The 14,434-nt window shown below is 37.3% G+C and overlaps 2 protein-coding genes across 6 annotated transcripts in view; both read right to left on the bottom strand.

Moving 5' to 3' along the window:
- The window catches only part of maptb (microtubule-associated protein tau b), a 33,306-nt gene extending 29,005 nt beyond the window's left edge, over nt 1-4,301 (bottom strand). For 3 of the 5 annotated variants that reach the window (XM_052543606.1, XM_052543643.1, XM_052543653.1), the window contains exon 1: nt 4,212-4,301. The gene's annotated coding sequence lies outside the window, so the exon portion shown is untranslated. Of the gene's footprint in view, nt 1-2,947; nt 3,061-3,576; nt 3,659-4,211 lie in introns of those variants that run through there. The other 2 variants (XM_052543626.1, XM_052543617.1) reach the window with 2 other exon arrangements.
- Nucleotides 4,302-6,945: 2,644 nt separating this feature from the next.
- On the bottom strand, nt 6,946-9,892 carry myl4 (myosin, light chain 4, alkali; atrial, embryonic). The gene is made up of 7 exons (XM_052538860.1): nt 9,648-9,892; nt 8,300-8,327; nt 8,043-8,192; nt 7,780-7,953; nt 7,510-7,587; nt 7,373-7,420; nt 6,946-7,265 (listed from the first exon to the last, which is right to left on the bottom strand). Exons 1-6 carry the CDS (start codon nt 9,852-9,854, stop codon nt 7,392-7,394), a joined length of 666 nt encoding a protein of 221 aa, XP_052394820.1. The 5' UTR covers nt 9,855-9,892; the 3' UTR covers nt 6,946-7,265; nt 7,373-7,391.
- Nucleotides 9,893-14,434: the final 4,542 nt, after the last annotated feature.

The raw sequence follows: 14,434 nt of genomic DNA, 5'->3' as shown, positions 1-14,434 counted from the left end.
TTCTTTGTGACTAAAATAAACTAGCTGGTTTATCATCTGTCCCATTTAACAGCCCAGAGAGACACTCATACCTTAGCTGCTCTGAGGGTTTAATTAACCGGACGGTCCTCTCCAGCTCAGCATTTCTCTGCACTAAATTTATGGGTCTCTCTCAGAGTTTTTCAGAAAGACCAATTACATAAGTGCTCTATGCACAGTTTAATCGAAGCGCCCAGGAGATGGTTCTGGAATGCCTCTGCAATAATGCAGCACCCAAATCAAGTTCACTCAAATGAAAACACTTCCTATGAGCAGCTCAGCATGAAATTGTTGGCTATTTTTTACAGTTTGTAGAAAGGTAATAATTGTGTGTGCGCTTTGGTTGTTGTTAAAGGGTGGGCAAGACTGCTAGCTTCCCTTTCTGTGCACAGTTGTGTGCCTCTCCGCCTCTGACCTAGTTTTGTCCATCCCTGCTAGCAGTGCAGATTGCAGCATCACTTCAGAAGTGTGCATCTCCATCTCGTGTCTCCACCCTTCAGTCCATCTCTTTATTCTCTCTCTCTGTCTGTCCCAGCAGAGCTCCAACACTGGCTCAGCAAGATCACTGAGGGCGATGCCTGCATTTGCCAAATGGATCACTGAGTTACTGAGAACTAGAATGGTCTGATTCTTGAGCAAATCAATTGATTCTTTGAATTTTCAACAATGATTTGTTCACAATTTGGACATCACTGTTCCATGAAAGCATCAAGGTGAGCTAGGGCAGAGACTTTCCATGAAAAATGACTAATTTATAAATAATTAAAAGTTGGTATGTTATATAAAAAAGAAGGAATGGCTTCAAAATTACATTTTGTTGAATAGTATTTGCTTGTAAAACATACTCCAATAATCTTTGTTTTAGTTACAATTTCAGAAAATCATAACAGAGCTATTGTATGACTTCAGAACATCTGGAGGATAGTGTCCAAGCCATGATGTTTTTATTTTTGGTCATTTTGGAGCTTCAGTTCATTCAGAATTCACTGTATATTTAACAAAGGGACAGAGATATTCTTCAGAGATGTACCTTTTGAGCTCCACAGAAGACAGAAATCATATAGGTTTGTAATCATGAAGGTGAAGCCTCACATGATTTAGCAGATTTAAATAAAATCATGTTCCATTGTTTGTTTAGTTGATCTAACCCAGATCTAGACCCCTAGACCGAGACCCCCAGTCCAGACACCACAAGAGTTCAGATCACACCTCAACTGAACTGAATCTGAACCTACTGGCAGAGCAGTCAACATGTTTATGCAGCTCACATGAAATAATGGTCATGCTGCCAGATGAAGTTTCTGCTGATAACAGCACTTAGCATATGAAAATAAATATGAAGAGGAAAATGTCTGGTGATATACATCCACCACAGAATGTGTGCAGATGCAGATAGCTGTGAGGCACAGCCATCATAAACTATACCGCTGGCTTCAGTATAGAGGATATAAGATGTAAAACAACATGAACTCAGCTTTTTGTGATCTCCAGCCGCTGCACACAGGAAGTTAGTCATCTGTTGCCATGGTGCATCAGGGAGTTCAGGACCGCAGTGCACACTGCATGGGATCTGGCCTACCAGACCAGAGAGACACTGTCTCACTGTCTTCAAGACTTGTTGAATCTGATTTGATGTATCTATTGTATCCCCAAACATTCCTGAGATATGATTGGGCGACAATGGTTCTTCTAATGAAATTAAATTGCACACATCCCCCTTGTGGAGACCCTCTGACAACATATGGTCTGAAACATGTGAGACTATTACTTCATACTGTAATGTAATTCATTGACAATATTGATTAAATTACTATTCAACATGACTTTTTAATAAATGAACTAAGCTAAATTATGATTGCAGTCTTTATATTTTTTCTAAATGTCAAGAGAAATGCAGTTTAACAGTGACTAACAGTGAGAAACTGAAGCAAGTAACAGGCTGTTATCTGACAAGAGGAACACACTTCATTGCATGGTGTCTAAATGGAATCAGATTTACCTAATGTTCCATTGGTCTCCTTCAGGGGCGATGCACAAGATCCTGGGCCCTATGCAGTCCCCCCCTTGAAAATATATATTCCAGACTTTTCAAGGGCCCTCTCTTCCTTTGGGGCCCTGGTAATCAGTACTGGTTTTACCCCCAGTCCGATGCCCCGGTCTCCTTAATTGCCATGGTTAATTGGATTATGCTAGGCATAACTGGACGGAAAGCACTCTGGTTCTGTCTGACAGTGAGATCTACTGTTAGAATAATACTCCTTTAAAATAAGTCTTATTCAGGGGAAATATGCATGCAGATTATGCATTCATATTTTATGTTTGCAAAAGCATCCCCTCCGCCAAGACTTTTAATTAACTTTTTGGCCTTTTATTTTACAGATAGCAGACGGCATCTACGATCTGAGGAGCATTAAATTGAGTTCTGATTTTTTTTTTTTTTTTTTGTTAAGATATTTGATATTTGCACTCTGTTCACCATATAATTATTACCCTCCCATAAGGACAATTCACATTTTTCTAAAATCTAATAACATTGCCTCAAAATAAGGTGTTAAGTAAAATAAGTCCAGATATATGGGTTTATTATATGCACAGCAAGGCACTGACAAACACATATTACAGAACACCAACCGTTCCATATCGATGAAACGAACTTCTCCAACAGAAAGATCCACAACGCTCACTGCGATAAAGCCATGCTGAAATACCAACCGCAAATTTAATTTCGTGATCTTTAAATATTAGAAAAATGAAAGACTACATAGATAAGCGATACAAAGGCGCCAGTGCCGTTGGGCTGAAGGCAGGCGGCATGTTCGGCAGAGATGGGCGTGAGGGAGATGCAGACGTGCAGGTCCACCGTTACGTTCCGTTACAGTCAAGATTTTCGAATTTAGAATGTATATGTTCAAAAAGAATTTGTACTTACGAAGCGAACAATGGGCGAGGATGATGACAGTGTGGCCGAGCAATAGCAGTGATGAGAGAGAGAGGGAGAGAGAGAGAGAGAGAGAAAGAGGGAGGGGAGGGGAGCAAGGTGTGTCCGCAGCCTTGAAAATGCAGAATTAAACATCGTGAACATCTAGTATTCTCGTACAAAAAAAAAAAAAAACGGAGAAAAAACCCCAGCGAGATTTATGTAGCCTAGTTTAACGATCAGATTACATATAAACTATAGCAATAAAAATGCAGGGAAACCTGTTAATATTACGACTCAGGCTTGTTTCTTCTATTTCCCTTTAAGCTAATGAAAGTCTTTTTGTGCAATATCACATTAGAAAATGTTTTTTCATTCAATAGCCTGTTTTATTTGCAGAGCCGCCCAGACAAAAGCGCCATGTGGTGTTACAAAGGTCAGCATCTTCAAACTGAACACAGGAAAAAAGAAAAGAGTCTTCTTTCAAAAAGGCGTGAGCCTTAAACTCACGCTGAATCTACAGATAATGAGAACCTAAAGCGTTTTGTGTAATCATGGCAACAACAACAACAAAAAACACACATGCAACATCAGCACCATTTTCAACCGAGAGCAAAACGTAATCTCGTAAATCTCCTTACACCGGAGGATCAGCGATCAGTCCGTTTATCGCTTACGGATCAGGTCCACGTGCAAAGCCACAAAATACCCGATTATCGATTTGTCATTCGTTATGCCCATAACAGAAATGGAAGGGGGGGGGGGGGGGGGGGGGGGGTGACTTAACACCACGTTATGCTCCATCAGTCTCAATACTTCTAGGCTTTTCCACACTGGCAAACCGCGTGCACGTGAAGCATTGCCTGCATCTGCCTCGATATTTCATGACATCCCTGCATGTCATGAAAAATACAAAAGTAATGGAATGGGATGTTCTTTAAATGAAAATAAATGATTATTATACATATTGTGCATCCACGAAAATAACTCTCGGTAGATGCTTAAGTACGATTTATGTGCAGTTTTTCTTATCGATGCAGTCTCAGTGAAATTACATGATATTTTGTTTCTATTTTAGATGAATCTATAAAGAAAATCAGGCCCATTATGTCAGTCACACACCCAATAGTCGGTTCCACTAACATCCAAGGACCAATAAAAACACTGTTCGCAGAGGTAAAAACCGTGGTAAGGCTTAGGAGCATAGCTCATAGCTTGATTAATAATAAATCGCTGTTAAATTAAGTCTCTGAGTTTGTAAACCGGTTTGACTTACCTCTGTGGCACACGGAGTAATTTGTCTAACTGCAGCAGTCAGCCAGTGAACAAACCCTTCCAGTTCCTTCAGCGTCCTGCAGAGGGAGGATGGCGCTAGAGAGCAAGAGCAAGAATGATGTCAGGGTGAGCCCTGTGCCCTGTACTGTATATAAAACTGTCATTTGTATGATATTCATACACAACTAACCGAATGCTAGAATCGGGATCGCGCTGTTTATACTGTGTGAGAAAAACGAACTTAGAAAGCCTCTGAAAGTTCCCAGATCTCAGTTTGAAAATCCCTCCCATAATATAATATTTTGTGTAAAACTTGCTGCTGAACAGTATTATTATAGTTTACGAAAAATAAAACCATTTTTAAAAAGAGTTACTTAGAATAAAATATGCATTAACAAATAAAATAAAATTGTAAAAAAAAAAATACTACAACTACAACTACTACTAATAATAATAATACAATTTCAGTTAGTTGTCAAAGCATGATTTCTCATGCTTTTTTTTTGAGAGAGCTAAAATAAAAAATAACCCCCCTCCCAAAAGAAATTAATACATAAAATTTATAGAACTATGTAGACATAAAAAAATGTAAACATTCAAAGTTACCAAAAAAAAAAAAAAAAATCTTTCTTAAATTAAAGTGTAAACAATACCATTCAAAATGTTAACACAAATAAAGTATATTAATGATACTAAAATAACAATAGTTAACACTTTTAATGTAATGTAAAGGTGTCCAAACCAAATGATTGATAAAAGGCCCTGTCAATCTCAATCTTTTTTCCTTGTGCTCCTCTGTTTCACTGCTGCACAACCTGCTGCTGTTTTATAGCAAAAGATCCCAAATGCAAATTCCCCTCCTTCCTGTTGCTAAGCAAGTTATCTTGTATGAAAAAGAGTGACTCTGTTGATGCTATCAATATCCGTCTGTTCTTCAGGTATGTGAGATGGTCTTCTGAAAGCAAACAGAGTGCCTGGTTGATGTTGGGCGTAGGTGGGAGTTGCTCAGGAACTAACTCACATCTGAATGAGCAGGCATCTTTTACATTTGGTCTATGAGAGGACAGCTAATGACCTGATAATAGATGTTGCCCTGACTTGTCTTCCTGTGCTGGATTTTGAAACCTCTCTTCATTTCAATATATGTTTATATATCAATCTTTAATGTTTCAAATGCTGATATAATATTATTTCCTACACTGGGTCCAATACACTTTTGGCCATTAGATGGCGTTTCAGCCCTGTCTATGTGACTGGTTGTCTGATCTTCCTCAGGACTGAGCTAATTATTAATAATTAATTATTAATATTAATGAATGCACATTGGTTTAGTTAGGAATGAAAATACATAATAACATTTTATAAAATACATTTGTTACCTCTTGCCATTTTTAGCTTCACTTAGCTCAAAACGCTCGAAAATGCATGCTTCTTTCCAGGGCAGTACAAAATAAATCCTGAAAAATATTCACTGAAATAAAAACACTGACAACTAACTCCTGTCTCTACCATAACACAACAAGAACAAGATAAATTGGTAAGACAAAACTACAGTAGTTAATTTTTCAGTTATGCTCTTGTTTTTGGTGAACTGAACATGATTTTCTTGGCAACAAGACAGGAAGTAGCAGTTTATTTCTGGCTCTATATATTTAGTGTGAAAAACGTCACAGTAATCTAGCAGTTTAGGATGCAGCGGAGAAGAATCCCTCGCTGATTGTGTGTATCTTTGTGCGTCTTACCGCTCCATGTGTCAGTGAGAAACACAATAACCTGCTCTGCCTCAGTAATTCTCAGTCCTGTGGGTCAGGACACAGCTGAAGCTAATATGCTATTTATGAGTCATTGTGTTGAAAAATCAAAGGAGATGCTTGCGTCCCACAGCCTAACAATAAGGGAGACAAATGACAGCATCTCCGTTACCATGAGCCACAAGGACACACAGGGAAAATACAATAGCCTCTGAATGGAGAGCTGTTGTGGTCTGTAAATTAACACTTGCCAGCTGTAGACCCACACATGTTGCTCACTAATCCATGAGAATGAGCTGTCTGTAATGTACCCAATTGTGGATCATTTTATTCACCTAGCCTCTCTGGTGCTCCCTGATTCTGATTGGACAATCTTGGAATTCAATGGCCACACTGTATATGCGACTGCTTTTTGGGGGAACTGAAGCGGACTCTAAATTCATGTCTCTATTATCACACACGTGACCAATTGTTTTATATAAACAGAACTGGTGACACTCATTGACTGCAGTGAAAACAACTTCTTGTCCCTTACAGTGAAAATGTTTTGTTGATATAGGACAATTATTTTATTCATTGTAATGGACAACTTTTTTTCTTAGTGGTTTATAGGATAATATATGGGTCAAATTATAAAATTGTTTGAAATCATCAATATAAAAATATGTAATTAGGTACTAATGTGGCATAAAGTGGGAAAATGTACAGTTAGCTATTTACTGTCTCAAAATTAACCTCTTCAAGAAGAAACAAAGATCTGAGCTATCACACACAGGTCACATAGGTGTGTTATATTTTGGTTTACTCCATCTATATCACATCACATTTATGATGTAAACACTTAGAATCTAAGAAATGTCAAAGAATATAAGCCACATAAATGTTTTACACATGTAACATGTTCACACTCAGGGTTTTCTGGCTGCAGCTGTGTCTTGATAAGAAGATGCAGCTTTAACTGAGGAAGCTGAGGTAAGGTCAGTTTTAATTTTGATGTTTATTTATTTTTTTATTCCGACTGACAGTGAGTTTTAAACCTTGTGGATGTGCACTGACACGAAACAAATCATTGACATCCGTGTATGTGGGTCATGTTACAAGCAGTTCATTACCCTGATATATTTGGAAGTGAATGCATTCAATATCAACATATACCTTTCAGAGGATTTGCTTAGTTTAGCCTAATGTTGCAAAAAGAATAGCAAAGACAGAATCTTATACTGTACAGGAAAACTAGTTCAAGGGCAATAGAGAACATAGAGCTGGGCTTAAGGACTGTTGATAACTGCAGAAGACAGTATTGCCTAAGAGAGAAAATCATATTACAAATCATATTACAAAGTCCTTTCTCCACCTGTATCCTCATTGAAAACAGTATCAAACATAATTGCATTTAAAAACTCATAATCACCTGATCTGAGCTCTTTCGTTTATCCATCCATGATGTGTTTAACAAACGCTGTGGGAATAAAGGACAAAAGGACAAGATTATAGAATAATACATAGAGTACATAGCTTTAACTTTTCAAATTTAGAAAATGATCAGACCTTCATAGTTGACGCAGCCGTTTCCATCTTCCTGTCCTGCCATGAGCTGTTCTACCTCTGATTCTGTCATTTTCTCACCTGCAGGCAAGACGTGTGCTTGTTTATGGCGGCGTTAATCTCAAGATAAATATGTAAATCCAGGAGTTAATCACAGATTTCTTCAAGCTGCTTATGTTCCATTAAATCTCTCCTTAATTTAACAAAGCGCTCATTGGGTTTGTTAGTAATACTGTATCATAGGGTGGTTGTGTCGCCGTGTTTTGTATTTACCCAGCGTTGCAAGTACATGGCGAAGTTCGGCACCCATTACAGTGCCGTTTCCTTCTTTGTCAAACACTCGCAGTCCCTCAACAAAGTCCTCAAAAGTGCCTTGATCTTTGGACCTGGACACGTGTTGGAACATAGGCAGAAAAGTCTCAAAGTCAATCAGCTTGGTTTTCATTTCTAGAAAAAAGAAAAAAAAGGATATTAGAAAAACATTAAAAACGTTTTCGTACAATGATTCAGGCTCAGACACAGTTTATTCCTCTCACCCTCAGGTTTGGGTTTGCCAAGTACTTTGAGCACCTCTGCATTTGTAGGATTCTGCCCCAACGCCCTCATGACATCACCACACTGGGCATAAGTGATCTTCATTTCACCAGATGTGGTTCTGTCGAAGAGCATGAAGGCCTCTTTAAATTCTGTGTGGACAGGATATTGACACATAGTATTTAATGAGGAAGAGGTGTGAATAAAGTGCTGAAATATGTTCAGTTTAGGAACTCTGCTTGGTTTTGCAAATGGTTACCTTCAATCTGATCCGCTGTAAACTCAACCTGGGTGGGAAAAGTTTTTAGGAAACTTTCATAAGCAGATTGACTGGATAACATCCAAACAATATTAATATATAACAATGAGAAATCATAATGGAAATACAGATTTTTTTTAGTTCTCTGAAGAAGCTTTCTGGGGTCATTCAACAAAAGTCAGCTGCTTCTCACTCATGGAGACTAAGAATAACTGAGGTCTGTTCTAGGACCAGAGGGAATACAGTGAAACCTCATCTTTATTGTCCACAGGAGAGAGAGAGACTCACTCATACAAGAGAAGAGGAATGCTAAGCTGTAATGTGGAAGCTTGCAGACACCTGCGTGAAAGGCCATATGACCACACTGAGGCTCTTCTACTGACCTCAGACCAGCTTCCATCGTCCAGACCCTATCTCTGACCATCAGGTTAATTAAAGCTGCATATGTGGTGTCATATCAATATGAATAAACAGTTATGTCTTTACATAGGCACTCAGTTGAGAATGGAATTTTAAAGCCTACAGTTTGTGTGAAACATTTTAACCATTTTTGATTGATTTGAACCTTGAAAACAAGGAAAGCCTAAATATTACCAGTCAATATTCCAATGTTTTTAACTCAACATGGCCTGAAGGTGGGATTTCTTAGTCTTACTGAAGCTTGTTTCTGCCACAGAATAAAAATATAAAACGTGTAATTGCTATTTATTTATTTTTTGCAGTTGTGAGTTTATGTCTCACAATTCAGATTTTTTTTCTCAGAATTTCGAGTTTATAGATGGCCTTAGCAAGTTACAAACTTACAATTCAGACTTTTTCTCTGAACTCTGAGTTTATGTCTCACAACTTTTTCTTTCAGAATTATGTATGTATGTGATCGGGTGTTTAAAAAAAAATTGGAATAAAAAGAGATTTTGACTTCATCAAAAAAAAAAGAAAAAAAAAAAGAAAAGAAACATTGGAGATAGAAACTTTAGGTAACACTTTATTTTAAGGTTTTTTTTTTTTTCTTGGTTGAAATAAGCTTCCATTTAAAGCTTTTTAACAATACTAGTGCAGTAATGAATAACAATCAATAAAAAAGTTCTGAGATTGATTAAATCTGCTAATGAACAAATTAAGACTAAAACTGTCCTCTAAATGTGTGCCGAAATAAAACCAAATGTTTTGAAATAAGATCAGTGTTCTTTTAAATAATCCACTAAGGTTTTTCGGTTAAAAAAAATTTTGTTTTGTTTTTTGTTTGTTTTTTTCCGAACTTCGGGAAGAAGTTGGTTTATCCTGGGTCTATTCACCATAGTCTAACACTTAGCTGTTAGTAAAATAGCAACACAGACAATACACATACCTTAATGCTTTTGGGGTCAAATTGAGGCTCCTTGGGTTTCTCTGGTTCAGGAGGAGGCGCTGGTTTTGCTGCCTCCTTTTTTGGTTCAGCTTTTTTAGGAGCCATTCTTCCAAGATGATGAGCTTCTAGAAGGGTGTGAGATGGGGAATAGGAATGAGAATAACCTTTGAGAGGTTTTATACCCCCCTCAACGCTCCCCAACTGCATCAGCAGTTGTGGTCCATCTCGTCATCACTCTCCATACAAGGACAGAAAGCTTAATTCACAAGCCAAAGGCCTCGGACACATGAAGGTTTTAGCATGTTAACATGTTAACATTTAAACCAGTTTCTCAAACATTCCCCCTGATTAGTCTAAGATGGGAGAACTTTAAATAGTACACCCCTCTGAGTTAATTATCAGCTAATGATCAACAAAACAACAAAATTAATTCTGTATCCATTATCCCCTGCTTAGTTATTTGTTGTGAGTTTCATCAGACAGACCTCATTCTTTCTTTGAGTTTCATGAGATCAAGGGAATTATTAAAGATAAACACCTTATGTCTTGTTTTGCTATGAACAGCAACTGCTGGCTGATCTTGCTTTTTTAACCCCTGAGATCTGTCATTCAGGCGCCTGGAGCAGACACCAGTACCAAGGTTAAAGAAAGGAGAAGTGAACACCTGTTCCCTCGGCCTGCTGAACCTCCTGTCCCAGATGGAAGAAATAAAATATGAATAAAATTCTGTGTATATATACACACTGCCATTCAAAAGTTTGGGGTCAGTAAGATTTTAAAAATATGAAAAAAGAAAGAAGTCTTTAATGCTCACCAAGGCTGCATTTGTTTGATTAAAAATGCTTTAAAAAAGTAATATTGTAAAATATTATTATAATTTAAAATAGAATTATATTCTCGGTAGAATTCGTGATCATAAATCATGGTTCAGGGACAGGGCACCTCGGATCAAACCAAAAGGGCACTTCCATGCTAGTGATTAAAGGGGCAGGGGCTTAAGCTCACAAAGCGTTAACTGGTGCCTGTTGCGTTTCCACATGTGCTCTAAACTCACAGCACATACAGTAAAGGAGTTCACTACATTCACTGTGAACAGAGCCACTCCCTGGATCATGAGCTGAGCGTGAGAACCAAGTGCACTTCCCTTTGAAACACTGACAGGCTTGATAAGGGGATAAGCCATATTGTGCTTCGGTTTTACTAGATGCTTTGCCAAAGCAATTGCGCAAAATAGTGTTATAGACCTTTTATATTATAATGAGATGTATAAACATACTTTCGGTTTATTATGAAACTCTGGCTGGACAGATTAGATTGTGACAGGGCACCACAGTTTATTTAATGAATGGGAAACACTGGGACCCCCTCCTGTTGCTGTGATTTCATCTCCTCTTTCTAGGTCTCCCTCTGTGGAATGTTCATCTCCAGACACAGAGAGACAGGGCTGTTGGGAATGTCTGGCTTCATGTTTACCCACTGACAGCGTGGGAGGATAGATGTGCTTTTAGGATGTGCATAGTTTTTTTGAAGGTCTGTTGCTTCACTGCATTGAGAACTTTATATAACTCAGGTTGCCTGACACATTGATTCATTAATCATGCCATGATCAGTAACTCAATAAACTATTGTCTGGTTATCTGAACAGTGATGATTTAACTTGCAGCAATTATAAATATCACGTTATAAAGGATTACTTCACCCAAAAATGAAAATGTACTCAACTTATGTGTGCTGTTCAGGTAAACCTTACTCTCCTGATGTCAGGAGATGCGCTAGTGGCTGCAGTCATTTAGCTTCCTTGTTAGTGTGTCTGCTTCCCATGCTGTTGTACTCCAGGCCTTCTGTCCCCCTCCCTTCTGAGAGCCAGACCAGCAGAAGCTTAACTATGTGTCCAATGTGATCACTGGATGCATACATCCACAGAGCACCCCTGTGAAGAAGGCCTTTTTGGCAGGTGTGTGTATGCAGGACATCTGCAATGCTGCTGGTTGGTCCATGCCCCTTACGTTTGTCAGTTTCCATGACCTCGATATGTGAGCCACTCCGGGCTCTTCTGTTTCTCTCACCCTAGCTGAGCTTTAGGCAGGTATTTGAGCTTTAGGCAGGTGTTTGCAAACTCATTCCCATAGCGTTTCAATGCAGCTTGTGTTCCTGGAGGGGAACATCCAGAAGGTTTTTTTTTTTTTCACAACAAATTTGCAAAAATGTAGCTTACATCACTTACTCACCAATGGATCCTCTGCTGCGAATGGGTGCCATCAGAATAAGAGTTTAAACCGCTGAAAAACATCACAATAATCCACAAGTAATGTAAGTAATCTACAACAGGGGATGGACTTTATCACTGGAGGAAGTGTTATTATGATGGTATAATTCAAAAACAAGATATAAACTCAAAATTCTGAAAAAATAACTGTGAGGTATAAGCTCAAAATTGTTAGAAAGAAAAAGTTCCAATTACCTGTTTTATGCAATGTATAAAAAATATCATTATAATGGTACTTTACAAAATATTAATAGATGGCCAAATTTTTCCAAATCTGTTCTAATGAACAGATTCATCTACATATTGGTTGACTTGAAGGCAAGTATATTTTCAGCTAATTAAATTTTTGGATTAACAACTGTATTCCTTTAAAGTAGGCTATTTCAACTTAAAATAGAACAGAATGAAATAGAATAACATTAATAATTTTTTTTTTCATCTTTGACAAATTTTGGATTTCTGAATCAAATCTCATCATTTGTAGTAGACATGATTCTTTTACAAATTGCTTTCTTTATTTACAGTCTTTCTGTTTGTGCTCCACACGAGGGCAGCATTAACTAATTGAAAAAGCTGCTGATACTGATTTGATGTTGAAATGTACATAAATTTAACAATAAATAGTATATAGCTATAGTATATAAATATGTAGTACATTTCATACACAGATAAACCAAACAAGAACCATACCGTCCAAGTCTTGCTTTGGGTCTAGTAAGCACTGAACCATGCTCTGTTTCCTCCATCTCTGTCTCTGTCTCATTATTGTTATTGTTGTTGTTGTTATTATTATTATGTTGTTAAGAAGTGAAAATGATGTCAATGTAACGTCTAAAACAGGATCGATCTTTTTAGTCTTTGAATGTTCTAATGCTCAAATGAGTGTATTACTACAAATGACCAGTAGGTTGAGCCATTGTGCCTGCAGATTGAGGTGAGGTGACAGGTGTTGTGACAGGTGGATTGACAGCTTCTGTCTGGAAAGAGAGTTCATTCTCAAATCTGTTAGTTATGCCTCAATATACACATTTAAAGAACTATTCCATTATTTTCCGTTAGATGCATTATCAGTCACACCATTCAAAACATTGGGTTAACTTTTTAATTTTTAGATTTATTATATTATATTATATTATATTATATTATATTATATTATATTATATTATACTGAATGTGCCATTACAGCACTCACAGTGTTTGGCCTCTCAAGTAATATTAAATTAACGTTTGATAGCAATACATCATGCCACAGGCTTCAGTCCATTACTGTGTTTACTTTGTGAATTACAACTCTGAATGCACTATTGTTTTGTATGGTGGAGCTTATTCTCCACAAAGCATGCCTGTAGCTGCAAAATCCTGCACCAGATTTATCCTCTTCCAGAAATCCTCTGGAAATACACACACAAGACCAAATGAAGAGAGAGAACAGAGGGTCTGGTTAAATGCATGAATACAGTCTATTTAGTCTATATCCTGTTTTCATTTTCAGACATTCAGAAAACATGACTTAATAAAGTTCATCATAAACCATATGTGGACCCGAATGTGCTTTCTAAGAGCCGCTTGGCACAAGTGAACAGAATATACTTCACTGAAAGACAAAATCTATAAATCTTGAATAATAGCCCACATATTTTATTAACATTAACGTTCTCTTCACATCATGGTCAGCATTCAAATATATATATTTTTTTAATCAATATTTCACATTAAATTCTTGGTTGCTTTTTAGTAAGGGATCATATCCAAACATCTGTCATCTAGGTCTTCACGCGCTTTTCTCCTCCACTATCACATCCTGCCCAAAATGAATATAGCCTGTATAATCTGGTTAATTTAAGGAATGTAGATTTATATAGCCCATGTTTGTGTGTGCACTGCAAAAACAGATGTGTCAAAAACAACACACATGATTGTGTTGACACATTTTAACACACAATGTGTAATTAAAAAAAAAAAAAAGACTTTGGGCAGATTGGCACAATAAATGTGTTATCTCCTGGGCGTTGAGTTTGTGTTCACGGAAATAAAAACCAGCACAAAAAAGCTCTAAAATGAAAATAATAATAATAATAATAATTAATGAAATAAACATACAGTATATACATGTCAGCTTATTTAACTTAATATTAACTGCTATTTTTTGTCGTCCAATCACGTCGTGCCTCTTGTCTTTTTAAACAGATGCGTGTGTCTGTTTAAGGAGAAAAACGATCTGTAAAATACAATGTCAGGTCATGATGTTGATTATTAAGTAATAATAATAATAAATCAATGTAAAGCTTTAATTTGCAAACTTCTATGAGAAGGTTGTTTATTTTATTTGTTCGCTAATTACAAACTTCTTCAGTCCTGTCAGCATGTTAAGGTAGGCTATAGTGAACGTGACTGCATTTCCCATGAACATTGCCAACATATTTGAAATGTAGCCGTTTTCATGATACCCCAGGAGTGTAAGAGTTGAGGGAAGTTGGCAGAGTGTCAGAAGTTTAAGGCGAAGTGATGATGCTACCTGAGG

The sequence above is a fragment of the Carassius gibelio genome, chromosome A3, assembly GCF_023724105.1.
Source record: "Carassius gibelio isolate Cgi1373 ecotype wild population from Czech Republic chromosome A3, carGib1.2-hapl.c, whole genome shotgun sequence".
NCBI lineage: Eukaryota > Metazoa > Chordata > Actinopteri > Cypriniformes > Cyprinidae > Carassius > Carassius gibelio.
This window is presented reverse-complemented; position numbering and strand designations above follow the sequence as displayed.